Below are 27,393 nucleotides of genomic sequence, written 5' to 3' on the forward strand. Positions count from 1 at the left end.
ACCGCACTGACAGTTTGTTATGTCACGCAGAGAAGAATCCAAAACTCACAAAAATCAGAGGTTTAAAATATATGTACATATAATTTTACAGTTGAATGATAAATGGAAGAGACGTAAAGGTTACTGTAGGTTATCGTTAGCGTGAGGCTACTTAATCTATTTAATTTATCAAGCTTTTTGATTCTTACACAGTCTTTAAACAACATGGAGCCTTCATAACACAGAACAGAACTTATAATCAACAAGCTTCAATCTCTCAGCCGTCTTTGACATGTTAACTTCATTTTAAACCGTTGAAAACTGTGGAACCAGTTTTTCGCTCCAGTCCTCCTTCCTCCTGTGTTTGAGTCGTCGTAGGAACCCCAAATTATTTCAATACTTGTGTTTATTGTATGTATTTGTTCAGCAAAGTCTTCTGACTGAAAAAAAAAATATTTTTTTGATTGTAAGTATGAACATCATGAGCCAGATTCCCCAAAAATGCCTCATGGAGCGGTCTAGAAGACACCTTTATGGAAAGATTAGGACCTAAAGAATCAGAATCTGCAACAAAAATCACAATAAAACAAAGTCTTGGTCTGTTATGAAGGAGTTTTGATCAAAACACTGTGTCGTTCGGTATATTTTATGTCAAAAAGATTGTCTGAATGGGGCATGCTGGCACTTAAAAATTGGCGCGGGAGGATTTTCGCACGTTTTCCAAAAGGATAAATTCGTTACCTGAGATAACGTTAGCTTAAACTCGTCTGTAGCGTGCTCTCGTTACTACCGTGAGTTTCCCCGATGACACCAGCACACTTTATGATCTCGTTAAAATTGCGAGGCTGCTTCTCCATATATGTAATTTTAAAAGTAATTGGCAAACAACCTTTTTCCGTTGTTTAGGTCTGAGAACATATTGCATAAACAACATGTTCCAACAGATCCATGATGTTTAACGCGGCCTCTGTAACACCCTGGCTGCCCTGCAGTTAGAAGGCTCTGGAAACACCTCCTGGTTTCAGACAAGCTGCTTCTGATCCAGGAAGTGTCCACACTTTCATCCATCGCCCCTTAATCTGATGTGACATCTGGTGTGACATGTTTGATGAACGGTCAGAGCCAGTAAAGAGGCTGTGGATTAGATTAGATCATGGCTTTTTGTGTCAATGTGCCAGCTTTGAGATTGCATACATCTTCCTTTCTCCCTGTGTGTGTGTGTGTGTGTGTGTGTGTTTGGTGTGTTGAGATTACAAATCCTTCAACAGATTACCAATGCTCCATTAGAGAAAGAAAGACCAGTTCGTCAACACACTGGTCATGGCCTGAATACAATGTGACGCCAAACACACAGACACAGACACACAATGATTAAATACCAGACTTTAAGAAACAGAAATAACTTTTTCTTTTAGACTGAGGCCGTGTCCACACTACCAAGTTTCCATTTTAAAATGCATACACTACCATTCAAAAGTTTTTAGAAATGTCTTATTTTTCAAAGAAAAGCACTGATTTTGAATGAAGATGACATGAAATGAATCATAAATACACTCTGTACATTGTTAATGTGGTGAAAGACTATTCTAGGTGGAAACGTCTGGTTCTTAATGAAATATCTACATCGTGTATAGAGGCCCGTTTCCAGCAGCTATCAGTGTTCTAGTGGTACGTTGTGTCTGATCATCGCCTTAGAAGACTAATGATGATAGGAAACCCTTGAAGACCCTTGAAAACTCTTGTGCAGTGATGTCACACAGCTGAAAACAGCTCTGCTGGTGAGAGAAACTATAAAACTGTTCTTCCTCTGAGCGAGTTGAGGATCTGAAGCTTCACATTTGTGGGTTCATTAAACTCTCAAAATGGCCAGAAAAAGAGAACTTTCATGTGAAACTCTCTAGTCTCTTCTTGTTTTTAGAAGAAAATTAGCCTGGGTGACCCCAAACCTTTGACCGGTAGCGTATGTTTTGCTCAGAGGTGTTTGGAAGCGCTCCTGGGATCGGATAGATCTGGAACAGTATGTCATGTGGACGGGCGTGAGCGGATACTTTTTGGAAACGATGACGTAGACGCCCGCGTTTGCTACTTGATTGGCTTCCAGCGGTCACAAGGGGCCCTCGCTCCCTTCGTCACGCCCCTAACACGTGGCCCTTTTGAGAAGACAAACAGGTTTACCAGCAGCAGCTCCACCTCGTCGTCGTCGGTCGAAGCGAAGAAATCTCTCGTCCCTCTTTCGGCCGTTGCAGTTCCTCATCCGCGGCATTTTCTGCAACTAAACCATCTGCAGTGTGTAGAACATCTGCTTCCTGTTTACACCGGCACGCCACGCCCTGTTGAGCGAGCGACGGCCTTTCAATCACAAATCAGTCTATAAAAAAGAAATGTTGGTTGCGCTCAATGTTTTAAGAATTGCTCAACATTTTGTTTGTACGTTAGTTGACAAGTTGGATCATGTTTGTACATGATTTGAAGCTACATCCAGCAGTCGGTTAGTTAGCGTAAAGACTGGCAACAGCTAGCCTGGTTGTGTCCAAAACGTAACAAAATCAGCTCACAAATGAACTGTTCCCGCCTGTTTCCAGTCTTTATGCTAAGCTAAGTTACTGCTGGGGGTTGTTTTATTTCATTTCAATTCTGAATCATGTGTAAATCTGCAGGATAGTTAGAAAATTCCATTTTTTTATCACATTTTCAGGATTCACCACTATGTCTTCCCAATAGTTCACCTTTTCTTTGTCTCGCGTCACCGTTTCCTCTTCTCTCTCGCTAATGAAACTCGGGAGGTTCAACCGTCAGTGTCTGAGTGCGACGGGTTCACCGCCTCGGGTCGCGTGCAGAGAGACGGAGCGTCAAAATGAGCAAACACACACACACACACACACAGATGGGGCAGCAGTGGCGTTGCGAGCACCAGCAGTACTTAGAGACAGGGTCTTACTCAGCACTGATCATTAATTCATGACGCACATCCCAGATGGAACCGCATATCAGGAACCTCGTACGTCGCTGAAGAGGAAAAAGCCAAAGTGAAGGAGACTGTACAGCGTCTGGAGGGAAGTCCTTGTGACTCTGTTGTTCTTGGAAGAGGTCGTGAGTGTTGGAGTGGACTTCTTTCTTTGAACCGGAGCAAGAAATCCATACATATATAAATATAACCGGAAATGTCATTTGGACCAGTGAATGACTAAAAGAGCAGTGTTCTTATAAAAACACCTACTCGTCCACATCATGTCCCGTACGAGGAAATATTCCATTCCAGCTTTAAGCCTCTTCTCATCTTTCCCTCGCTACACTAAAAACGTTGAACTCTCCTGACCTCGTGTCTGCCAACGCAACACAAAAAAAAAATAGTTTTTTATCTCAACAAATCCACGAAAACATGCCCTACTTTGACGAGCTGGACGGAGGTCAAGTTTTTGTTTGTTACTCTTTGTCAGATCCCTGTGAATAGAGTCTGAGTGAACAATCACGTCGACCTAAATGGCAGTTTCACAGAATGGCCAGCTGTTAATGGGTTTACTATGAAAACCTTTATGGAAATGGATTAAATCCCACTCTCTCTTTCTCTCCCCCCATCCTCATCCTCCCTCCTGCTGCTTCCATCATCCCGCTCCTCTCTTCCGACCCCTCCTCCTCCTCCTCCTCCACCCGCCACCCCTCCTCTCTTGTGTGCCTGGCTGCCTCCCTTGTAATCCCGTGTGTGTCTTTGTGGCAGTACAGCATGCGGCTCCGCTGCACTCTGGCCCCTAATGGACCCCGTCAATGGGGAGGATTGCCACCCTGTTGTCTCCATCAAGGTCAAGTGTGTGCACATAAGCGTGTGTGTTTGTGTGTTTGCTTGGTGGGGCCTTGTGGATTCTGCATACTCTTTTTGTCTGCATGTGGAATCACTGTGTGTGTGTGTGTGTGGTTGTAAGAGTGCAACTAATATTAGTTGTGTTTCATTTTCAACTGTTAATTTTTAATCCTGTGTACGTGTGTGTTTGCACTGTGTTTCCCCCCCTTTTTGAAAGTAAACTGGACTCGACTATAGACTGTGTGTGAGATGAGGAGTGGACGTTGTCGTCGTTGTCGTTTGTGGACGGACGTTCTGGAGCCTCAAGTTCGACGATTTTGGCCGCCGCCATGTTGTTTTGAGCCGCAACCAACGAACGGAGGTGACCGTGTTTGAAATGCACAGGAGCGACGTAGAGTCGCCGTATACGTTTCTGGTAGCGGCGGCGAGCTGTCAATCAAAGTAAGCCCGCCCTAAAGCACACCCTGGCCTGTTCTTTTCAGGGTCAAAATGTGCAAAGTAGGAAAATGAGCAGAGTAACACGCGTTCATAACACCAGATGTTTGTTTTTTTTCAGATTCTCGAGATCGTCTTTTCCTTTGGGATAAACGGGCGCCAACAGCATCAGAGAGGTTGTGGCCGTCTACACGAGAACAGATGCATTTTCCTTGAGGAGACAGCGTGAAGAGTTGCAAACATTTGACTGTCACATCCAACAGGAGCGAGGACGACAAAGCGCTGTGCGCCGCGTCAGCTGCACGCAGGAGGAGGCAAGTGTCCTGTGAATAGAGAGCGAGTCGACGTCGGACATTTTGCATGTGCGCGCACCGTCAGCTGTTTGAGGCGTCGCATCAGAATGAAAGGAGAAACGGCCTTGTGAGAAAAAAAGCCTCATGACCGCCATTAAAACTGAGGGGAGGAACCCATCCAAAAACATCTGCATCAGCGAGGCCGCGAGTGTGTGTGTGTGTCTCTGTGTGTGTGTGTGTGTGTGCTGAGGGAGGCGGTGGTGAAGAGGGGGGTCCTGTCAGCGGTGTCCCACACAAAGAAGATAAAACTCCTAATGGCCCGGGTTTCCCTCTAATGGAACGCTGAGCCGTGGCGTGCGTGTGCACGCGTCAACAAAGCTGCATTCAGAGCATCTCTTATTCAGAGCTGCATTACGGCATCAAGGCCCCGGCCTTTCTCTCCCTCTTCTATTTACAGCTCCTCTCTCTCTCTCTCTCTCTCTCTCTCTCTCTCTCTCTCTCTCTCTCTGACACACGTGGGCGTCTCTTCTCGTGCACCGTATTTTTCATCCCAGGCCACGGAGCCGTGCGCAGTGATTCTCCAACGTCCCACGGCGTCCTCTCTCATCCCACACACACACACACTCACACACACACACACACACACACACACACACACACACACACACACACACACCGCATAGTAACACGCTGCAGGGATGTGAACGGTTTCTTCTTATTTTCCCTGCGTTTTCCCGGCACCATAAATATGGAGAGTAAATATGTTGCCCTGGGCCAAGGTCACGAAGCCTCTTGTGTGATGATGGGATGGATTTAAATGTATTAAACAATACAATTGTGAGGTTATTTTACTTAACTTGAGTATTTACTGTCTAGCTTTATACTTTATCCTTCAACTTCAATATCAGACACTTTGTATTTGACAGCTACACTTACAATTTTCTTTTTCAGAATTAGATTTTCCATTAAAAAATGTTTTATAACAATTAAAAACAACATGCATCGTTAAAGATTCAACCAGCAGAACCCAAACTGTCGCCGCTCGTGTCCCGCGGGCCCCTCGTCACCGGGACGAGTCGTAGTTCCAACAGAAGGAAGCATTCAAACTTTGCAGATGGTTTCATTTAAGTAGCTATTTGGGGTATTTTGAGTTATTTTGACGTCTAATAATTGAAGACGGGGATCAAACCACCGAACTTATGACGAGGATGACCTGCTCTACCATGTGATCCACAACCGGCCCAACGTAAAATGCACATTCATGCAAATATTCATATATATTCTTCAATGCACTAGCATTAGGGAACTTATAATCTGACTAACAAGAGCCTTTTTTTTACATTAAGTATTATTACTGATAATAATTCATACTTAAATAAATGAATGCGGGACCTTTTCTTGTAATTGACTGTTTTCACACAAATGTATACTTGTACTTTAGTGAAGGATCAAAGTACTTCTTCTCCTGTTTTATGTAAAGGGTGTGCAGATCCTGTAGAAATCCAACGTGAGCACAAATGAATGTTCACGTTCTGATCAACGAGGCAGGACGGTCAGAGCGGCGGCCATTGTTACGCGCGCAGTCGTCATCACAAAGGACCACGGCAAACACTTCCATGTTCCATGAGCCAGTCCTGTGCACACGCCATCGTCGGCCATCGCCGCACGCCGGTTAGATTTGAGTCCGACCTGATCCCGACTTGCTCTGACGTCGTGCACACGTGGTCACCGATGACCTCACGAGAGCGAGGCGACCAGCTGCTATCCGCCGACTGCATGACCCAGGGCATGATGGGAAAGCACCTGGCTGTCGCCAGATCGAAGAGCTGATTGGCTCTCAGATTTGACAACAAACACCATGTTTTGTAGAAAATCCTATTTTTCTGTGTCGGTGTGATACTTAATGCTAGATTGTTGGCTTTTAGTCTCATGCTGTGCAATGAAGGTTTAATCTAAAAACATATTATGTGTAAATTGATAATAATGATGTGACTTTTTAAAACGACACTTATTGTTATAACTTATTGATAGATTTCAAGACAATGTGGATGAAAGTTTAGCTGGATAGTTTAGTTTTGTCTCACTTTTAACACCTGAGCCACATTCTCAAGAGAAACCGGAGTTTTACGCCAGAGCTCGGGCTACAGCTAGATAACCAGCGCCCTCTTGTGGTGAAGAGCAGGTAGCATAGCATAACGAGAAACCCCTCCGCTGTGATATGCTCATCAGTTTTATTTTTAAGATGTAACTGAAAGAGAGCACGCATCAGAAGCATGTCAGCCAGCATCTGGAGGGAGAACTCAATAACTTTCATAACCAACAAAAACAAAATCAACACACTCGACAAAATACAAGCAGACACTATCTGGCCTGCATCTCTCCATCTATACAGTGTGTGTGTGTGACTGCAATGCTTCAAGATAATGAAGTAGATATGACACAGAGCACTAATGGTGTCTCGAGGACGTGCTGGACAGTGTCAACATGGCCTCAAACATTCCCATTTCCAACCCATCATTTCCTTCCCACCTCCACAGTGTTCAAGGAAACTTGACAGTTTTGATTTCACTCTGTGTTGTTGTGCCTCATGTGTCCACCCTATTGTGTTATTATTACTCAAGAGCCAATGTGCAATTCCACCCAATCTTATTAATAGTGTGTTTTGTAGACTACTATTATTTACACGCCCTGTATTGTTTTTCCATCATCATGTTCTGTATAATTTGCGCACTAATTTATGACTATCACCATCCTATATTGAGTCACAATGCGCCTCTATTAAAACATGCTGGTGTGTTTTAATGTTCTCTTCATGTATCACAATGACATCTTTTACATGCAACTGAATGCTTCTTCCTTTTACTGTTTTTATGCTTTTTATTATTCTTGTTCAGTGATTGTTGGTCAGTAGTCTCCAGCCACATCACACCACATCACACCACCTTTGCAGTGCACGTGCGTCCACTGTGAAAACGTGATGGCGGCTGTCGCATGATGGCTCGACGTCCGGAGGAACCAATAACAGCGCCGAACCGGGGAAAATGTGGATGTATTTGGGAGTCGTGCGTTTTGCAGTTGGTTTGCGGAATTTACTGACAGCACCGGGTCCAATGGCAGTTACGCGAAGTGGATTGTGGGTAGCGTAGTTCGGACAGCTGAGAATGGAATACCAATCGAGGCGGCCAGCCGCCAGCCATTCTACTACACGTCCCAGAACACACTGCGGTATTTGCGCTGTGTGTATGTGAGGCAGAGAGAGAGAGCGAGAGAGCGTGAGGGATAGATTTAGGAATTCGTCTGCAGACTTGCTGCTGCGCTGGTATAGAAAAATGGTAAGTAGACCAACTGAAAGCCCGCCGTTTTGTTGAATAATTGGCTCATTAGCTCTGAAATAACGCCGGCGCCCCGTTGCCGGTTGGCAGGGTTCGCCAAAAGGCCGCTCGCAGCAGTGATTGCTCACAGAAAATGTACCAACAGCTAGCTAACTTAAGCTAGCAAACGAGCCACTTCAGCGAGCTCATTATTGCAGTTTCTAATGGTCGTTGACAAGGTGACGGTTGGTGAGTAAGTCCACCGCGTGCCGTCGTGTTCACGAGCCATCCTGCGAAACGCTGTTACACGCTATATGCCATACTTATGTGTTGGTGTTTGAACATGAAGCTAGCTAGCTGTCAGCATTCAACTTAGGTCCGTTGTATATATACAGTATACATGTCTGTCTCCGTGTTCCGCCCCCTTCACTGTGTGGAGGCTCCTCTTTACGGGAAGCTCCTCGTGGAAAGCAGCAGTGGCGCTAACAGGAGCGGGTTGAGCTTCTGGATAGTTTCACTGGCGGACTCTGCAGCTGAGCACCCCGTGAGCCCCCGCCCCCTGACGGCCCGCATACCTTTCTGTTAACATCAGTATCGCGCTGTCCGGGTCACCGTTTTTTGTTTTTTTTGGCTGTCACTTTTTTTTCTCCCTCTCCCCTTTTGTCTCTGCGTTGCTCTCCCTCCCCTCTCAGCCTCTCCTGCCCGTGTGTTTTGAGGGGTTGCAGAACAGTTTCCATCATTAAAGTTGTTACGACCCCTGGATCAGCGCTGCCTTCCGTCACACAGATGTTTTGTGTGTGTGTGTTTTCCTTCTTCTTACTGTCTTTACTTCTTCCCTTTGCTGCTTACCTCTGTGCGTCTCCAGAGGAGGGCCGGTCACTTGAATGAGGGGTCAGCAAGTGCACGGTTGTGTCGCGCAAAGATGAGTTAAATTTACAATGTGCAATTGAAGTAGAAAGACCAGTTGACATTCCTTCCCAATCCAACGTCCTCCTCTCAGATTGCTGCTGAGTGTGCGTTGAGATTTAATTTTCTGTTTGAGCGTGCAAATATGTCATGCACGTTATTATATCACTTTTAGGAAGTGTGGAAATTCATCAGGTTGTGCAAAACTGGAACTCTTTCACACGCGTGTGATTTTGATGGGAGCATATCCACGGACAAAGAGACTTGACAACCTCGCTGTTCTTATCACAACAATATTTGATGCCTATGTTGCCTACTTCTAATCAAAATATTAGTTTCTCATTAGTTGTGAGCCATTGCAGACTGTGCTGAGTCATATTTACTTTAACGCTTCTCCAAACAAATTTTAACGCAAACCACTTGAACTCAGTAAACCTTAAAAAACAAAACGGGTTTGCTGTTACGACCGAAGTGGAATCATTATGTTGGATTGTGTCGTTGTGCTCAAGGCCAGTAAAGTAGGTCAAACGTATATTCAACAGCAGCTCCACTGTAAATGTTCCATACTGCGCTGCGTCTCATCAAGAAGTTGTCAGCTGTCCCGCAGCAACTGGCAGTCTCTAACATTTCTTGGGTCATGTGTTGGTGTGTGTTTTCTGTCTCTCTGTTGAAACACAAAGACGTTTTATGGCCAGCATTCTGTATCCATCTAAATTTCAGTCAGGCTCCTGTGTTTGCTCAGAACATTTGTACCATGTGTCTCAACCATAGACCGTAAATATGACGTGGACATTATAGTTATGTGGACATCGACCATTAGTTGTTGGACGACGGTTTTGAAGCCACAAATTTGATGATTTGGCCGTCGCCGCGTTACCTTTTTGCAAACAGAAGTGACCATATTTGGACTGCAGAGGCGATGTGTGCGGCTCTGGGTGCAGCAGCGACTGTGGCTCAGTGGTTATCATGCCTGTCTTTCAATTAGAGGACCGGTGGTTCGATCCCCGCCTTCGCTCGTCCACGTTGATGTGTCCTTGAGCAAGACTAATTGCTCCCCGTTGCTGTGTCTACGTTGTATAGACCAAAAATGCTTTGGATAAAAGCGACAGCTAAATGTAATGCAAGCCCTCCCTAAATCTTACTCTGCCTTATGGTCTGTTTAACTTAAACGACCATCATGCTGTATTGAAGACGACTTAAAACTAGAGATTGAGACCATAAACTCATGTTTATAATGTTTACTGAGGGACTACATCAAGAGAGAAGTATAGTCATTTTCTATAGTCTTCTACACAACCAGAGGAGTCGCCCCCTGCTGGCCAGTAGAGAGAGAACGCCCTCGGCAGAACTGGAGGTTGCTTCTTGGTCTCAACATATTTCCCTCACTGTCTTCCTCACTTAATGCCCCCCTCCCTTTTTCTCTTCACCTCTCTGCTCCCTTCCTTGTCCTCTTCCCTCTCCCTAGGCCTAGCAGTCCAGCTAACTGCTAACTGCTCACTTGTGTGTGTGTGTGTGTGTGCTGCGAGCAGTGGTGAGACTCCTCGCTCCAACCGATCCTCCGGAGGAGCAGCGGCAGCAGCCCCTCCCCTCTCCCCCCAGCAGACTGGCAACAAGGTGAGAGACAAAGGTGTGATTTGGAGAGAAAATGTTAATCCAGATTATACTCGCATGTGTGTACTCCTGCAGTAATTACTCTTACCCTCCTCTCTTCACAGCAGAGCAGGATGGAGGCTTCATTCGGTCCGACTTTCTCAGCCGTGAAAGGTAACACGAATATTATTCCCCTCTATCAACGCTCTCTATATTACTTGCTAGATTGTACTCCATCATCTTCATTCTTTGTTTTGTTGCTGAGACTTTGCCCTCATGCGTTTTCAGCAGAAGTGCCCAGCCACAAGCAGCACAGGAGAACTCCCTCCAACTCCAGCACTCTGACCTACTCTCCCCGGGATGACGACGACGGAATGGTGCACGCTCTCACACACACAGAAAAGCTTTTATGTTTCATGCCCAGCCAAGTTAATGGGTTCAAGAGTTCAAAGACATCGACATTTATTACAAAGTTTAGCGAAGCCGATCATTTCGAAGAGCCTCGGGTTAAACTTACACATAAAAGTGAACATCTGCGGTGTTTCCAGCAGACGTAGAATCTATTTGTGGCGGTATGGCTCGGCCTTGACCTCTTCTCTCCACCGCTTCTCCTCCTCCCAGCCTCCTATGACTCCTCGCAGGTCAGAGTCGGCCATCTCAATCCGATCTCTCCACTCCGAATCCAACATGTCTCTGCGCTCCACTTTCTCTCTGCACGAAGAGGAGGAGGACACGGTACGAGCCCACAGCACTGACGTGTGTCAGCAAACGTTTGACCACAAATGCCGAAACATGGAAAAGAATAAAGAATGCAGTGATAAGCCAGTTTGTTAACTGGAAACACACCAAATGAACTCACCAGCGTGTGTTTGTGTAGGAGCCCCAGGTGTTTGCCGAACAGCCGTCCGTAAAGCTGTGCTGCCAGCTGTGCTGTAACGTCTTCAAGGACCCCGTCATCACCACTTGTGGGGTGAGTTTATTTCTGTCCTTTCCAGCCTTTTCCTCATCCTCTTTGCCCTCCTCTCTTTTAACTTTCAACTGGTTATAAAACAGTCTCAAGTTAATACGGAGCTCTCCACATGATCTTTATAAGTAAACAAGACCATCAGCGAGAAGATTGGTTATTCCATGTAGTTATTCTCAAGGCTTTTTATCGGTGTCGTGGTCTCGGATTCTGGCCAAATCAGATTAAATAATACAGGTTAGACAGAAAGCAGCTCCTCCCAGACCAACAGCAGAGCTTCTCCTCCGTGTGGGAGCCGGCGCCACGCTGCTGCAGGACCGGATCCTGTCGCTGGGCTCCGTTAGAGGGGGAGGGAGGCACGAGAGGACCAGAAGCAGCACTTAGCGGGGCGCGCTGCCAGATCCCGCTGCAGTAGAATGACAGTATTTCTAAAGGGACCCCGGTACTTAGAAACACTCCCACCTTCGTCCACAGGGAGCGCCAAACTCAACACGAAGTTAATGTTCCTTGTGGTAACTTTAACTCTGCTCACCCTTCATGTGAACATCTTTAAAACAATGTTTCAAAAGTAACCACGTTAAAATCCACAGAGGTAGAGTTTGGTGCTTATTTAGTTCTGTTAAAACTTACTGTAATTAGAGAAAATAAGAAAACGTGAACATGTCCTGTTTTTCCTTCCTCCTCAGCACACCTTCTGCAGACGATGTGCCTTGACTTCAGGTGAGACTTGAAACGAGTTCCTTTAAAAAAGTTAATTAAACGTGCCTCCGAGGCCGGTGTTAATGAACTCTAACCTTATATTTTTGTGCGTCCTCCTCGCAGACAATTGCCCAGTGGACACGGCTAAGCTAACGGTGGTGGTCAACAACATCGCGGTCGCCGAGCAGATCGGAGAGCTGTTCATTCACTGTAAATACGGCTGCAGGGCCACGGCCAGCGCCGCGGGCGGGGCCGCGGCCTCGCCCTCCACCGTGGCCGGCAAACCCGGCGCGTACGAGGTGGACCCGCTGGGCTGCCCGTTCACCATCAAGCTGTCCACGCGCAAGTAAGGACCGAGGGTTTCTAGAGGGATTGAACACGTTGCAAAAGCCGTTTTATTGAAATGTTTCCCATCTCTGCAGAGAACACGAGGCCAGCTGTGACTACAGGCCGGTCCGCTGCCCCAACAACCCTTCCTGCCCCCCGCTGCTCACCATGAACCTGGAGGCTCACCTCAAAGAGTGCGAGCACATCAAGTGTCCACACTCCAAATATGGGTGAGTCCTTAAAAAAACAAACACTTTAATTTACTGCATATTCGGTGCTGCAAATCCTTCCTCCCTGCTGCTGTCAGACTGCACAACCAGCTGAGCTCCCAGTAGACCACCACAAAGACACTTAACACCTCAGTCACTTTAACTGGTGCAATATAAGACATTTTAAATACTTTTTATTCCATCTGTATGTATAATATTGATATATTTTGCTGTTTATGTTGTGTTTTATTCTATGTGTCTCTTGTGTGGACTGCTGCTGTAAACCTGTAATTTCCCCACTGCTGGACTAATAAAGGATTATCTTATATTGTTATGCTACTCCATACTGTTTGTCTGTCAATGTGTGTTACACACTCGTCTACTCTCCACTCATCGGCCTCTCCTCTTTTCCCCCACAGCTGTACATTCATCGGTAACCAAGACACGTATGAAACGCACCTGGAGGTGTGTAAATTTGAGGGCCTGAAGGAGTTCCTGCAGCAGACTGATGACAGGTGAGCAGACATGCGGAGAGCTCAGTGTCTCTGAGTATTTGTCAGGTTAAAAAACTCACAATGATGATGACTCTGTTTGAAACCCCGTTTAGGTTCCATGAGATGCAGCTGACTCTGGCCCAGAAGGACCAAGATATTGCTTTCCTGCGCTCCATGTTGGGCAAACTGTCTGAGAAGTTGGATCAGCTGGAGAAGAACCTGGAGCTCAAGTTTGGTAAGAAACAGTAGAGAAGGACGCTCCTCTGGCCGCATTCAGAGTTACGTGCAGAAGTGAACTAATGGGCGTGACACTTCCTGCATGTGCTCTATGTGAAGCCAGTGGTGTTCACAGTGACTGAAGTAACAATAATGTACTGTTACTACTACTACTACTACTACTACTACTACTACTACTACTACTACTACTACTACTACTGCTGCTGCTGCACTGGTTTCAGATCAGTGCTCAGGATCTGAGTTTGGGTCTGTGAGTCGGCATCAGTGAGTTTGTGCATTCCTTATTCCTCGTTCAGATCACGTCTCACTCCTGCCTCCTATAAGATGCATTTTAAAACCTCCTAGATGTTGATGGATATAAATTGACAGGAAGTATTGACTAGAGTAAGTTGTACCGCCCCCGGGCTTGAGCACAGCTTCCTCACTGCGTTTCTGTGTCTTAAAGTTATCGTTCTTGTGCGTTTCTTTCAGATGTGTTGGATGAGAACCAGAGTAAACTGAGCGAGGACCTGATGGAATTTCGTAGAGACGCTTCCATGCTCAACGTAAGTGTGTGTGTGTGCACCTTGGAAGGAGAAAGAGAAAATGTCTGAGTGAGAATAAAAGTTTGAAATAGCGAAACAGAACACAAGGATGGGAGTAGATGAGCTCCAGCTGGAGAACGAGTCTCTCACGGTGCTGTCTCTCTGCAGGATGAGTTGTCCCACATCAACGCCAGGCTCAACATGGGGATCCTGGGATGTGAGTGTCCGCCCCGTCCTCCTCTTTAAGAATCGTCTTTGTCTTTTCATCATTCTTTACATCTCTCACAGGGGTGAAACATTTGATAAACAACTTCTGTTGACTCGTAAATGTAAAATCTTCTCTGGTCGTTTCCTCCTCCTCTTCCTCGCCCTGACTCTCACTCACCTTCCTCCACCGGTCTACGTCTCTCCCTTTCTTCCTCCTTTCCTCATCTACCTCTTTTCTCGTTTCGCTTCCGATGAAAAACACATATCCAGTCTTTCCCGTCTCTGTGCCTGTGTGTAGCATACGACCCCCAGCAGATCTTCAAGTGTAAGGGGACATTCGTTGGCCACCAGGGCCCCGTCTGGTGTCTGTGTGTCTACTCCACCGGAGACCTACTCTTCTCCGGGTCCTCGGACAAGACGATCAAGGTAACACACACACACACACACACACACACACACACACAACTATGCGTCAAAAAAGGCCATATTCTGTTGATGAGAGTCCAACTCACGGATGTTTTACTCAAACTTCGGGATGCATGTTGCAACACACCAACGCAACCCCCTCGAGGTCTCACGCAGCGCTATTTTTGGCTTGAATGCGGCCTTCAGCCGCCCACCTCCAGAGGGATTCTGATAACCTCCGCCCACAAGCTTGTTTTGTAATCTGGAGTCATAGATTTGTTTTAATGTTCATTACTTACTCAAGAACTAAATGACACACTGATAAAGCCTTCAAGCCTCCTTTTACTTTGTAAAAATTCATATTATATAAGTGGGTTGGTAGTTTAAGCACAAGGTACTTCCCCATGGACGGTGTATTATCTACTGGAGGTGGAGAAATGAGTACGAGAGTAAAACGAGGCACTGCTGTGGAAAAAAAGTAAAAGGAAGCGTTTGAGCGTTTCCTGTATTTAGAATATTGTCACCGCTTCCCCTTGCTGTCAGACAGCCCTGCCCGTCTCAATCGATGCTCTCTTCAAAGAGCCTCCTTCTGAAAACATCAGTCTTTTGCACTCTCTGAACACAGAAGTGGCCGCTCTGCCACTGTTGGTTAGTTTGGCTTCACGTGTCAGAAAAGAGATCCATTAAAGGTATTGCACTGAACTGAACGCTGAACTGGCCCTTTAAGAGGACTTCAGACGCACACAAGCACGACAGCTCATTCCTCCTCCCCTCTGGCTCTCAGGTGTGGGACACCTGCACCACCTACAAGTGTCAGAAGACCCTGGAGGGGCACGACGGCATCGTGCTGGCTCTGTGCATCCAAGGGTAACCCAACGCACACAAACAGCACGTCATGAGCTGCACGTCAACTGGGAACGAGCAGCCCCTCCCCCACCCACCCAGAGCATGACTCGTTGATATTTGTCTCCACAGGAACCGGCTGTACAGCGGCTCTGCAGACTGCACCATCATCGTGAGTGTCGTTCGTCTCTCTGGCTTCCTCTTTTTTTTTTTTTTAACTTTCTTTCAAAGGCCGAACTTGCACAATTTGTTCTCATTTGCTACAGAAGTTGTGTTTCCGTGTCTCTGTTCTCGTGCTCGGTGTAGGTGTGGGACATCCAGACCCTGCAGAAAGTCAATACCATCCGTGCCCATGACAACCCCGTGTGCACGCTGGTCTCCTCCCACAACATGTTGTTCAGCGGCTCCCTCAAGGCCATCAAGGTACAGCCGAGTTACGGCTCACTTCACGTCGTCTTGAGACTTGATGCGAGTCAGGTGACACAGTGAGGTCACTCAGGACAATACAGGATCAAATAATGACCAGGAAATGGTTTTCTCCAAGTGAGCACTCGTTTTGACTGAAGACGAGTGTTTAAATGAGGCTCAGTGAGGACGGGCGGAGGCTGAGGAGCCACATCTTTGTTACCATGGTTACAAGCTGGCGAGAGAAGGGGGGGTGGGATGATTGTGGTGCTTTGTGAGCGTGTGATGTCAATGCTCTCACACAGGGCTTCCCCTTTCTTACCCAGCGAGTGCCTCTTCCTCCTCTTTCTCCTCCTCCCCCATCACTCTGCTTCTTTCTGTTTCAGCTCAGTGACATCATGCACTTCACTTTAGTTGTGTGTGTGTGTGTGTGTGTCTAATTACAGAAATAAATAAGATATAACTTCAACAAAGTTCTACTTTTGTATTACAAATAATGTCAATATTGTTTTCAACCCCAAAACTGCAGCTTTTTAAAAACAATTTGAATTTGTTCAGGTTTTGTCGTAGTAATATTCACAAAGGAAAAACTAAACAAAAACAGTTTTCACATGCAAAAAACAAACCAAACCGACATGGACGTAGATGTTTATGTTCCGTGTGGTGAGTCTTAGTGCGCGACAGAAATGTCTTGACACTTCTGTCGCGACTGAACCAGAAGCAACTGTTGTATCTGTTGTGTGTATTCTCTTGTGTAGCTTGAAGTTAAGTGCTGGGTGTCCTTGGTGTTCAGGTGTGGGACATCGTGGGGACGGAGCTGAAGCTGAAGAAGGAGCTGACGGGTCTGAATCACTGGGTCAGAGCGCTGGTGGCCTCCCAGAACCACCTGTACAGCGGATCATATCAGACCATCAAGGTAGGAGGAAGGCTGGGGAGATGTTGGTAGTACACACACGCCGTGAAACCTCCTGCTGCGATTGTCCAATCACAGCTTAGCAACAAATACACAAACGAACTGTCAGGCTTTGTTTTTTTTTCTCCACGTGTTGCTGTTGTAAGAGCGACACTCTGACTTTTAAGGAATGGATTAAACTGGTTGTTTGCACTAAAGTAAGCTTCAAATGACCAAACACACCCAACAGCTACTGCAGGTGTTAAATATAGGGACGTAAAGAACGACATCCCGATGCTGCTAGCACTCTGCTCACCAGGAGGAAGTCCTCGTGGTGTCAAACGGGCTTCATGGTCAAGAATGAAAACTGTTCCTGTCGATGGCGGACGGTGTTTGGTTAGCGTGACTTCTGTGTTAGTGCGTTTGTGCTGGAGCTGAAATTGCACGCTTGATTAGGTGTCGTCACAGTCACTGAGGGAGGCGGGGCTTATGCTGCGTTCACACCAAAAGCGTTGAGAATTTGACGAGTGAGTAGATGACATGCAAAGTCGATGCACAGACGCGAGCGGTTTGCGAAAAAGCAAATTTCCTGTTTGGCGGCGAGAATGATGCATTATCTGGCGAAAAGAATTGCGTGGCATCAGCCAATCAGCGTTGAGAAGCCCCGCCCGTCATCACCGCCGTCCTGCCGTTGTTAAATGAAACTGCTGCCGGGGCGTCTGAAGTACGGATAATATTATGAAGAACCTAGAAACACAGACGTAGTGGTTGTTTCCATGGTGGATGTTGGAACTAGTAACTGTTTTTATGGAGATAAGCCACGCCCCCTTTCAGGCGCGAGTAACATTCGCAACGCTTTTGATGTGAACGCAGCATCAGGGAAGAAACTCTTGGGGAATCGTCACTGGAACATTTATCCTGTAATGCAGGAAATCGGCTGAACGGAGCTTTGGAAGTGTTGTGTTTGGCTGCTGCTGCTGATTTATCCGCCAGTGACGGATTTGAGAGGGATTTGGAAGATGGTGATGAAAAGCAAAACAACAACAACAAACAAATAAATGAAAAGCCAGAGGAAGATAGTAGGAATGAATACGAGGCCTGTAGTTATGTAGAGTTACACAAGAGACCTGTGTGTGTGTGTGTGTGTGTGTGTGTGTGTGTGTGTGTGTGTGTGTGTGTGTGTGTGTGTGTGTGTGTGTGTGTGTGTGTGTGTGTGTGTGTGCGTGTGTGTGTGTGGTCAGTCACTAATGAACACCTCTGGGACGCTGCAGAGAGACTCGTTGTGGGAGATGAAAGCAGCGACGATGCTTCTGCAGCTCGTTGTGAGTCGAGAAGTCGTTCCTGAAAAGGTTTTGCTGCGAAAATTGCTGTGACAAAAAGTTGCCAGAAGATTCAGTGGAAAAGAAACATCTCTTAACATTTTGTCAGTTAATTAATTTTGACACTCCTGGAACAGTATTTGATCATAAAATGTCTGTTTTGAAAAGCAGGAGATGAATGTCTTTACTTAGTGTTTGATGTTGAAGCAGTTTTCTGGTTAGCTTTGCTTCACTCTGTCGTCACGGCGTCCTGTCGGATTAATTACACGGAGAACTTTTAATAGTAGTGCCAATTACTTTTGACTGACTGCCAATGAGTCTCTTGGTGTTTTAGGCTTTACTGGATGCGTACGAGAGAGATATAAAGCAAGCAGCAAAGTTATGACAAAGTCCATAAAGTAGACACAAAAACAACAGGTCACATGTTCATCCCATGTCATTTTCACCAAAAAATAGTGTCGTGCTCTATTGCATTTTCATTTTAAGCTTTAATCTAAATCAGAAGGCAGTCAAGACATCGAGAGTTGGAGTTTGGTTTCGATCAGCATTACATATTCTTTTGACAAAGACATCTGTGCCGCTGTAACCAGTAAATATTTGTTGCTTCCTCTCAGCTGGACGCAGCGTTTAGGCGTCTTTCAGCTCGTTGTTTTGGTCTCTGTGACCAGCTGCCGTACGGTTCTCTCTGCTCCACTAGTGCCGCTCTTGGCCACAGCAGGAAGATGCTTTCAGTGGAAAAAGCTCTCAGAAACGGCGTGTTCTCGACCCGCCCAACACACAGCCAGACAAAGAGCTTCTAGCATTTAGCATCTAGCAGCTAAAGAGCCAGATGCTCCAAAACCCAGCAGGAAGTGAGATTTCCACAGCAGGTTTGTCTGAGGCCTAATGATTAGAAAACGACAATCGTAAACGGTGAACTGTTGTGATTGACGGTGATGTTGGTGAATTGACATTAATAAATTGAATAGTCTACAGACGATCATTGTTTTGAGACCTTCAGTTGTGCATTTTAAAATCAATAATGCTGATGAATTAGAGCACAAACGTCTGAGCTCAGCATGGAGCGATAATGGAGAGCGGAAACAGAACCGTAGAGGGAAGCAGCTCAGTGCAGCCTCCAGGACAGATGCTCACATCTGCACTGTTCCTGCTCTGTACAGGTTGTTGTTACCATGGAAAATATTCAGTGCAAAACGGGTTATTGAAGCCACAATAAGATTTTCATCTAACAGAAAAAGTGTGTGAGTGAGGATCATCGCTCCGTCTCATCCTTGTGTTGTGTGGTCTGTTCTCAGCGCTGCTCTGTGATTGGCCAGAAAGCCTCGCGGATTAGACTAGTGATCACGCCACTCTGTGTTGCCATGGAGATAAAAATTGACAGCTTGCAGCTGTCAGTTGTGTGTGTGTGTGTGTGTTTCCATCCCATCCTTACCTGTGCTCGCGTCCTCTTCGTCCTCCTCCTCTTTCTCTTTTGAAGTGTCTTTTTCTTGTCTCAGTTTTTTTACCCATCATCCTCTCTGTCTCCCTCTTATCTGTCAGATTTGGGACATCCGCTCTCTGGAGTGTGTTCACGTCCTGCAGACCAGCGGGGGCAGCGTCTACTCCATCGCCGTCACCAACCACCACATCGTCTGCGGCACCTACGAAAACCTCATCCACGTAAGAGACACACACACACACACACACACACACACACACACACAGACGCACACACACGTGTGGTTTAGCTCTTTTTCACTTTTCTTCATTCCTGACAACACAAACGGGTCTCGCCCTCTCTCTCGAGGTGATTTCTGGTTCCAGTGATCTGCCTCTGAGTAATCTGATTACATTCATGACTTCAACAGCAGACGAGGATCTGATGCAGCTGCTGCCTTTGATCTCACACACCAACATTTAAAGAAAAACTACTCTGATGCTGGTGTTTTTTTACTCTGATGATGATGATGGTGGTGTTTGCCTTCTCTCCAGGTGTGGGACATCGAGTCTAAGGAGCAGGTGCGGACCCTGACGGGTCACGTGGGGACGGTCTACGCTCTCGCTGTCATCTCCACCCCGGACCAGACCAAAGTGTTCAGCGCCTCCTACGACCGCTCGCTCAGGGTGAGGACGGAGGAACTGCAGTCATACCCGTGTGTGTGTGTGTGTGTGTGTGTGTTGTTCTCAGTACGTCAATGCTGAAGCTAATCATTGACACATCACAGAATGTGGGTCATGTGTCATTTAGCGTACAGAAAAACAATTTGACATTTAGTTTTTATCAGGCAAACCAACCTGTACGTCAAGTGTAGTTTGTCCTCTGAGAGATGCAGGGTTCAGGTTCAGAGGAGAGTCTCTATAAGTGTGTGTGTGTGGTGTGTGTGTGTGTGTGTGTGTGTGTGTGTGTGTGTGTTCTGCAGGTGTGGAGCATGGACAACATGATCTGCACCCAGACCCTGCTGAGGCACCAGGGCAGCGTCACGGCGCTGGCCGTCTCCAGGGGGCGCCTCTTCTCCGGAGCCGTCGACAGCACCGTCAAGGTACCGTCACCGCTCCGCCTCCTGTCCGTCTGTGTTCTGCTCATCAGTCACTACTCGCGGTTTCTGTTTCATCCATCCCGCATCCTTTCAGCCCATCACCTGCGTCAACATTACAGTTCACGTCTTCACACGTCTTCAAAGCGTCAAACTGAATCTCACTGTAGGCCAGCTCTGTGAGAGACGTTTCAGAATAAAAGCACCGCAACAGAAACTACATCTCAGGATGCTTCTTGAGCTTTTCGTTCCTGAGGATTTACAATTAATTACAACTTCATTTTATAATATATTGCAACTTCTCTCTGTGTCTCTCTCTCAGGTGTGGACGTGCTAAACCGCCCGTTTGATCTGCAGGAGTCCAGTCGGCTCCTCCCACCACCGGTAACCCTTCCACGTGACCCCTCCCCCCCACACCTGTTTCTTTGATTGTGACTCGAGCGGCTGCAGACCAATAATAATAACCTCCTCTTCCCCCGTCGAGCCGCATCGCAAACCGTTTGAGCGAAGTGTTGCTTTTAAAAACTTCAAACGACGGCTTCGACCGGCTCGTCGGGCTCGAGGGTCACGCTCCCGACGTGACCTCATCGCCGCCGCACGACGGGGCAAAAATAAGACGAGCGGCCTCGCAGTCGCGCCGCACTGCGAGAGCGACCGGACGCTGCGCCCGTGTAATCGGAACAGGACGCAGAGAGCGTCCCGCTTCCTGCCGAAACAGCTGCCGTTTAAGAGCTGTACTGACGATGCACACTGTTAGAAGAAGTCTGAGGGCTGGTTTCACACACGGGGAGCGCCGCCGCGCTCATTAAAATATGTATGTCATGCATCCCCGCACGCACCAGAGCAAAGGCAGGGCGAGGTCAGTTTGTGCAAACGATGCAGTTTTATGTTGAAATGTACGTGAGGAATCCATCGACCCCAAACCCAGGATTAAACCCCCGGAACGAAGCAGAACGTGGAAAAGTTTCAACAGAGCTTTTGTGTATTTCCTCATGAAGAAGCAGCGACCTTCCCTCACACGCAGAGTGTGGACTTGGTTTTGAATGTTGTAAGAGGTGGTTGTGTGTATAGTCACCAGCACCGTGTCAAAGCAGAGAAACTTATTTCAAACACTTAAATGAACTCAATGCCTGTTGAAGTGTTCGCTATATTAAAAATATTTTCACCACTTTAAGGAGAACTGAAGCCTCCCTTGACAAAAGAAGTCATTTTTCTTCCAGATCATTAAAGCTGCTGGTTTGTTTGGTTCCTTTGGTTTAAGGTTTACTTTGGATTGACCAAAGTAAACGCGGCGCTCTTACTCCCAAACTATTCCGCTACCGTTGCACGAACAGACTCCATTTCTGAAAGAAGAACGTCTCCATGAAACCCAACGAGTCTCCGTCGGTCCGTTCAGCTTCACATCGGGACTCATTTTCTATTGACACGTTTTAAATTGATTTTATCTTTTACATTTGTTTGACAATCTGGAGGCTGCTACAGGTCAAAGCAGCACACATCTGAATACACACCCCCTGACATCTTAAAGATATTGTTCCAGAGTTGTTAAATACGATCCTCATAATCGTAAACCCAAATAGATTTCGTCCCGAGCGAGAGAGTCTTAACCCTGCAGTTCAGCATGTTTGCCAACGGTTCGTGGTCGTCACCCAGAGCTCTGTGAAACCAGCCCTTTTATTAAAAAATAAATGAGAATAATAAAAAAACCAACCTTTTAATAAGAGAATGACAGATCTATAGATTTACTGAGTTTTATATTAGTGCCATGATAGAGCTGTATTCAGAGCCATTAACGGTTGTACAGTCGTGTAACATAAGATATGGACGCCTGCCCACGAGACGACTCACCCGGCCCACCAGGTGTCCGTTACGTGTACATGTGAGTGTTTCAGTGAGTGCCAACATGTCCGGAGGAAGCGACCAGGGAGGGACGGGCACGCGGTCGCCCCTCCCCTCTTTCTGCCTGGCCCCGCCCCCCCCCCCCTCGGGTTCGGGTCAACATAACCACAGATTAATGCTGATTGTCGTTTTCATGACTGTAATACTCGATGGACCGACGGCGAAGGCGAGCAGGGGATTGTGTGTAATTAACCTTTTAATTAAACTCCCGGGGGAAAAAAAGGCAAATTTTAAAAGAGAGAGCTAAAGTGAGAAGTCCTGCTTTCCTGAATTCTGTTCCAGGACCCATATTGGGTTGAAAACATGAAAACAGACTAAAGATGCCTGGGAGGGTACTTTCAAGGTCATGTCCATCCGTTTAGACACGTGGGCTAAATTAGGTTTTTACAGATGTTCAGCATTATGTTGCCTTCATTTAATTGCAGAACTGGCCACTACTTAATGTAGCCTTGGTGAGGCGTCTGCACTGGTCACAGTTTCAGTGATGCCTTGTATACTTGTAATCATGTAAGCCTGAGTTGATCACGGATCAATAAAACTGTTGTACACTTTCAGAGCTGTCGCTGTTTCATTTCAACACAGGAGCTTCATGCCGCTGCTTTATGGATTCATATATATATATATAGTATTTTTAGTCTCCAAGTTATTGTGCAAATTGTTTCCCCCTAAAAGGTTTTAAGTCGGTGACGTAGAGTTATGAAGACTTGAAGTGAGATAATATCAGACGATCACTTTGCAAACATCTTCAACTGAGTGGACCAAAGCAAATGTTTTTGTACCATTATGACTCATCACCGACTGTCATGAAGGGTCGTTTATTGTGACTCAGCAGGAACTGCTTCATGGTGACGCAGGACGAGAAGAAAAGAGGAAAACATGCATCATGCACTTGAATTAGCAACGGGTGACTTTATTAGTGGACATCTTTCTTCTTCGAAATGACTAACTGTACGTTAAAATATGCTGATGATACCAATGTGGTACATTCCATTTATTTCCACAGGTTATGGAAAAAATACATCAAATCAAGGGTGCCAATGATATTGACCAGAACATGAGTATTTTGTGTGTATCAGCATATAGAATGACGCAAAAAAATCTTTAGTATAACCATAGATGTAGAATAAAACCATTAAAAACAACAAATAGTGCAATAATAGATAAACATGATAAACCGATAACAGTACTTTGAAACAAGTACACATTTTAAAGTAAAATTGTCAAGTGCATTTTAATAAGAGAAGAAAAGCGTCGGGGTGTTTGAAACTGTCCTGGTTGATGAGTCAGTGGAGTCCAGGTCTTTGTTGATGAACCCGCTGCGGCTGTAAGGAAACTGTTCTGGCGTGAAATCTTCTTCCTGGTGGAGCGCCGCCTCCCGCCGGAGGGAAGCGGCTCAAGCTGTTTGTGTCCGGGGTGAGAGCGGTCGACCTTACTTCAGGGTCCTGGAGCTCAACTAATCCTGGAGGGACGGCAGATTGCAGCCGATGGCCCTCTCAGCAGAGCGGATGATGCGCTGCAGTCTGCCCTCGTCCTCGGCAGTGGCTGCAGCGTACCAGATGCTGATGGAGGAGCAGAGCGTGGACTCAACGGTGGAGGTGTAGAAGTGCACCGTCATGGTCCGTGGCTGGTTGAACTTGTTCAGCCGCCTCAGGAACAACATCCTCTGCTGAGCCTTCTTGCTGGTGGAGTTTATGTTCGACTCCCACTTTGAGGTCCTGGGTTTTACTCTCTTATCAACGTGTCTCCTGCTACTCCACCTCCAAACTCTGGACACGTGGCAGCGACACGCTTCATTCACACTTCACCCATTCTGCCTGGAAAGGAATGATCCTGATTACTCTTTGATTTCTGGTGAGTCGACCTTAAGTTCAGGTTTTTGCTTTATCGATAGTTGCTTAAAGGTGCTCGGTCAGCACACTGTTTGCGCTGCTATCGCCGCTAGCTGCTAGCGGCCGGCTCAGCCATCGCCACGCTGAGATCCTCTCATAGATATGCTCGTAATGAAGCAGCTTTAATATGATGGTGGGGAGGAAAAAAAATGTTAAAAATAAACAAGTTCAAGTCTCAAACACAAAGGGAGGCTGAGGGCGGCGCAGTTTGTATAGAACATTTATTTATTCAGAGCAGATGGCCATAAGATGCAGTCACTGCAAGCACACCACTGTCCAGTCACTACAGCACACACACACACTCGCACAAGTTTCATACGGTCAATAGCAGAGCGACAGAGAACGCACACACGGCCTCTCTCAAGCATTCACATACGGTCACTGCGGAGCAGAGGAGACGCCGGCTCTGTTCAGGTAAGCACGGGCGGAAACCCAAATAAAAACAGCTTGGCTTTTTGTACTTTTGTTCCATAATGTATTTGACCATCTGTGTTTTTCGCCCCCCATCACCTGCAGTGTTCGGCCTTTCCATCCTGACCCCTGACCCCATAATGCCGACAACGTGAGCGACCACCAACATGAGGCCGAGGGGCTGCTTTCGCGGGACAGGGGTCGAGTTCAGGAAGCGGTGTGCGGTTGAGAGCAAGTGAGGGAACGAGAGTTGACCTTTGACCCCTGTGTAGCTTCTGATCAGGACTTTGCCGTGGTTTTATTCGTGTGCTACACAAAAGTTTGAGATACTTGCCTCCTGCTTAGATATCTCACATAATCAGGTTGTTGGGTTCATATGTTCATATTTAAATATCATCCCACATTTATTACATCTGGTAAGTACCAACTATCAAGACATCCGCCTGGTTGGAGTTCATTACAGGCATGTTTTAAAGTAAATTTACATTTAAAAGGAGTCAAAATAAGTTTATTCACTTTCCTGCCGAGAGTTAGATTGATGCCACTCTGTACATTAGACGTTAAGCCACTGCGAGCAGCTGGTTAGCATAGCTTAGCACAAAGTCTGGAAACGTGAAACTGCTTGCCCGGCTCCGTCCAAAAGCTCATGCGAAACCACAACGGTGGTTTTTACAGCGACCTTTGTATGAATTAAACAAACACTGTACATTTTTGGAGCTAGCTAGCGTTTCCCCCCCCATTTCCAGCCTTTTATATTTATGCTATGCTAAGCTAGCCGGTTGCAGCTTCATATTTACTGTACAGACGTGTGTGGTATCGATCTTCTCATCTTACTCTAGAAAGCAAAATAGATAATGTTTTAAAATGTGGCACAACAATTCCTTTAATCTATTCAGACAAAATTGTTGGGAAGTTGCCAAAATTGTCATAAGTCACTTCCTCATTGTCCAATCAGATGGAGACTGTACGTGTTACTGATTGTGAATAACGGTGGAAAGATGTTACCTGGGTTTAGTTGAGTTCTTGTTCATGTTTCAAACATCACATCTCATCTGTGAGGGGGCGGGGCTTATAAACTAAGGGAGCAAAACAGAACGAGAGAAAGAGAGAGATCCTTACATATTGTACATACCCATCTATTGTATTGTAGTCAGACCAGAATCACAAAGCAAGGCACATGTTTCAAAGAAAGAAAATGGAAATCATACAAAATGAATAAAACCGAACAACGAGAATTGCTTGTATTATACACATTGCCACACCTGGACACATTTAAGCAGAAGAGAGAAAAAAACAAAAAAAACACCAACGCCTCCTGGAAATATCCCAACATGGTATCCTACAATGATTCATCAGCTCGGACCACTAAAGCATGGAGAAGCAAAGCGACTCGACACTCAGATTAAACCTGTTTTACTTTTGAAAAATAGTCTTCAGGATGACACACATCATAAATACATTTCTTTTTTTTTGTTGCAAATATCCATATATATAATCTCTATGTCATCATAATTTAAATACCACAACTATTCTCTGAATCCTTGGTCATTTATAGAAGCAGTGTGGCTGCCGCGGGGCTTTGGACTTTTTTTTTTTTTAATGGGGTATCGGATCGCTGGATGGGGATTGTGGTTTAAAGGGGCACTCCGCCAGTTTTACACATGAACGGCTCGACATGTCCTGTACTCCGCTGGGAAGTTCTGTCAATGTCCTTTATGAAGTAAGTAAGAAGTAAAATGATGTCATAGTGACGTCATCAGGGTTATCACTTAAGATATATGGGTTTATGGGTGTTTACCGGGCAAAAAGGGTCTCATGAAAGATACAAGTTGCATTCTGGGAAGTGTAGGCTCCAGGTCTCTTGCACCACTGGAGTGCCCCTCTGAACTTTGCACTCAAACAAACCTTCAGCTTCACACAACTCTGCTGCCGCTCGCTCCATCAGCGCCGCTTCTTTTTTTCTTTTTTTTGCATCGCTATCCTATGTCATGGCAACGCACTGCGTAGTCGCCGTGGCAACGTAGAATGGTGAGGGTGATGATGTAGATTGTCATGGCAACGGGCGGGGGGGATGAAGGGGAGGGGGGGTTAGGAGAGCGTGGGACGAGAGAGAGATGTGGTGAGGTGAGAACGGCTTTGGAGTCTTTTTTTTGTTTCCTGAAAAGAAAACGTTTTGACCGACGCGTCAATATTTACTTTTAACATTTTCATAGATCATGTTTCTTTTTTCAAGATTCATTTTTTCAATGTTTTTTTTTTCGCAGGTCACATTCATGACACTGTCGAGTTAGTCCGGCTGAGTCCACTCAGCTCTCACGGACACGTCGCTCTACCTCTCCCGATGCGACCTTTGACCCCGTCCTCTTAAATGAAATGACAGTCGTAACCACGTCCACTTCGCCTCGCTACAACCCCGAACCCCTTCAGCGACATCCGAAAAATCCTTCTCCTGTACCGTCAACAATCCTACACCTGCTGTGCAGCTTCTCTCTCTCTGACATTGACATTGTGCGGCTCCACTGCGCGACGTTGTGCTTCTCCTGGGGGTGTGCGTCTGTGTTGGGGGGGGCGGGGCATGAGGATGCAGCCGAGTGTATGAATGCAGCCGGGACAGGAAACTGAATTTGATCCTGAAATTCCAACAAGCTCACACACTCACACACACACACACACAAACTCACTCACACACACACACACACACACACACACACAAGCCTCATGAGCTGAATAGTCTTGTTTTGGTCACGGATTAAAAATCTTTCCTTTACATCGTCACAACACCAGAGGTCACCATTCCACACAGAACCAAGACATCAAACCAAAGAGCTAGAGATTCATATTTATCG

General features: G+C 46.2%; 1 protein-coding gene across 6 annotated transcripts; it reads left to right on the forward strand.

Annotated features, from left to right (window-relative positions):
* The first annotated feature begins 7,719 nt into the window (after positions 1–7,719).
* Positions 7,720–22,801, forward strand: traf7 (TNF receptor-associated factor 7). Of its 6 annotated transcripts, none has more exons than XM_068578548.1 (22): positions 7,720–7,835; positions 10,186–10,334; positions 10,436–10,484; positions 10,599–10,687; positions 10,932–11,045; positions 11,188–11,280; positions 11,961–11,994; positions 12,097–12,319; positions 12,396–12,530; positions 12,929–13,024; positions 13,117–13,238; positions 13,712–13,785; positions 13,933–13,981; positions 14,270–14,397; positions 15,161–15,243; positions 15,352–15,391; positions 15,526–15,642; positions 16,418–16,540; positions 19,375–19,494; positions 19,807–19,938; positions 20,235–20,354; positions 20,671–22,801. In XM_068578548.1, exons 3-22 carry the CDS (start codon positions 10,445–10,447, stop codon positions 20,683–20,685), a joined length of 1,947 nt encoding a protein of 648 aa, XP_068434649.1. In that variant the 5' UTR covers positions 7,720–7,835; positions 10,186–10,334; positions 10,436–10,444; the 3' UTR covers positions 20,686–22,801. The 6 variants fall into 6 exon arrangements, with proteins under 6 accessions (XP_068434649.1, XP_068434653.1, XP_068434650.1 ...); XM_068578552.1 differs by having other exon boundaries at positions 10,602–10,687; XM_068578549.1 differs by having other exon boundaries at positions 10,439–10,484.
* The last annotated feature ends 4,592 nt before the right edge of the window (positions 22,802–27,393 follow it).

Source organism: Clinocottus analis, unplaced genomic scaffold (assembly GCF_023055335.1).
Source record: "Clinocottus analis isolate CAN_PGR_092001 unplaced genomic scaffold, fCliAna1.0.p SCAF_16, whole genome shotgun sequence".
Classification (NCBI taxonomy): domain Eukaryota; kingdom Metazoa; phylum Chordata; class Actinopteri; order Perciformes; family Cottidae; genus Clinocottus; species Clinocottus analis.

Coding starts and splice junctions, on each gene's coding strand:
- traf7 (XM_068578548.1), top strand. CDS start 10,445: ATGGAGGCTTCATTCGGTCCGACTTTCTCAGCCGTGAAAG. Junction 12,320..12,395: donor ATCAAGCTGTCCACGCGCAA/GTAAGGACCGAG, acceptor CCATCTCTGCAG/AGAACACGAGGCCAGCTGTG. Junction 19,939..20,234: donor CCTACGACCGCTCGCTCAGG/GTGAGGACGGAG, acceptor TGTGTTCTGCAG/GTGTGGAGCATGGACAACAT.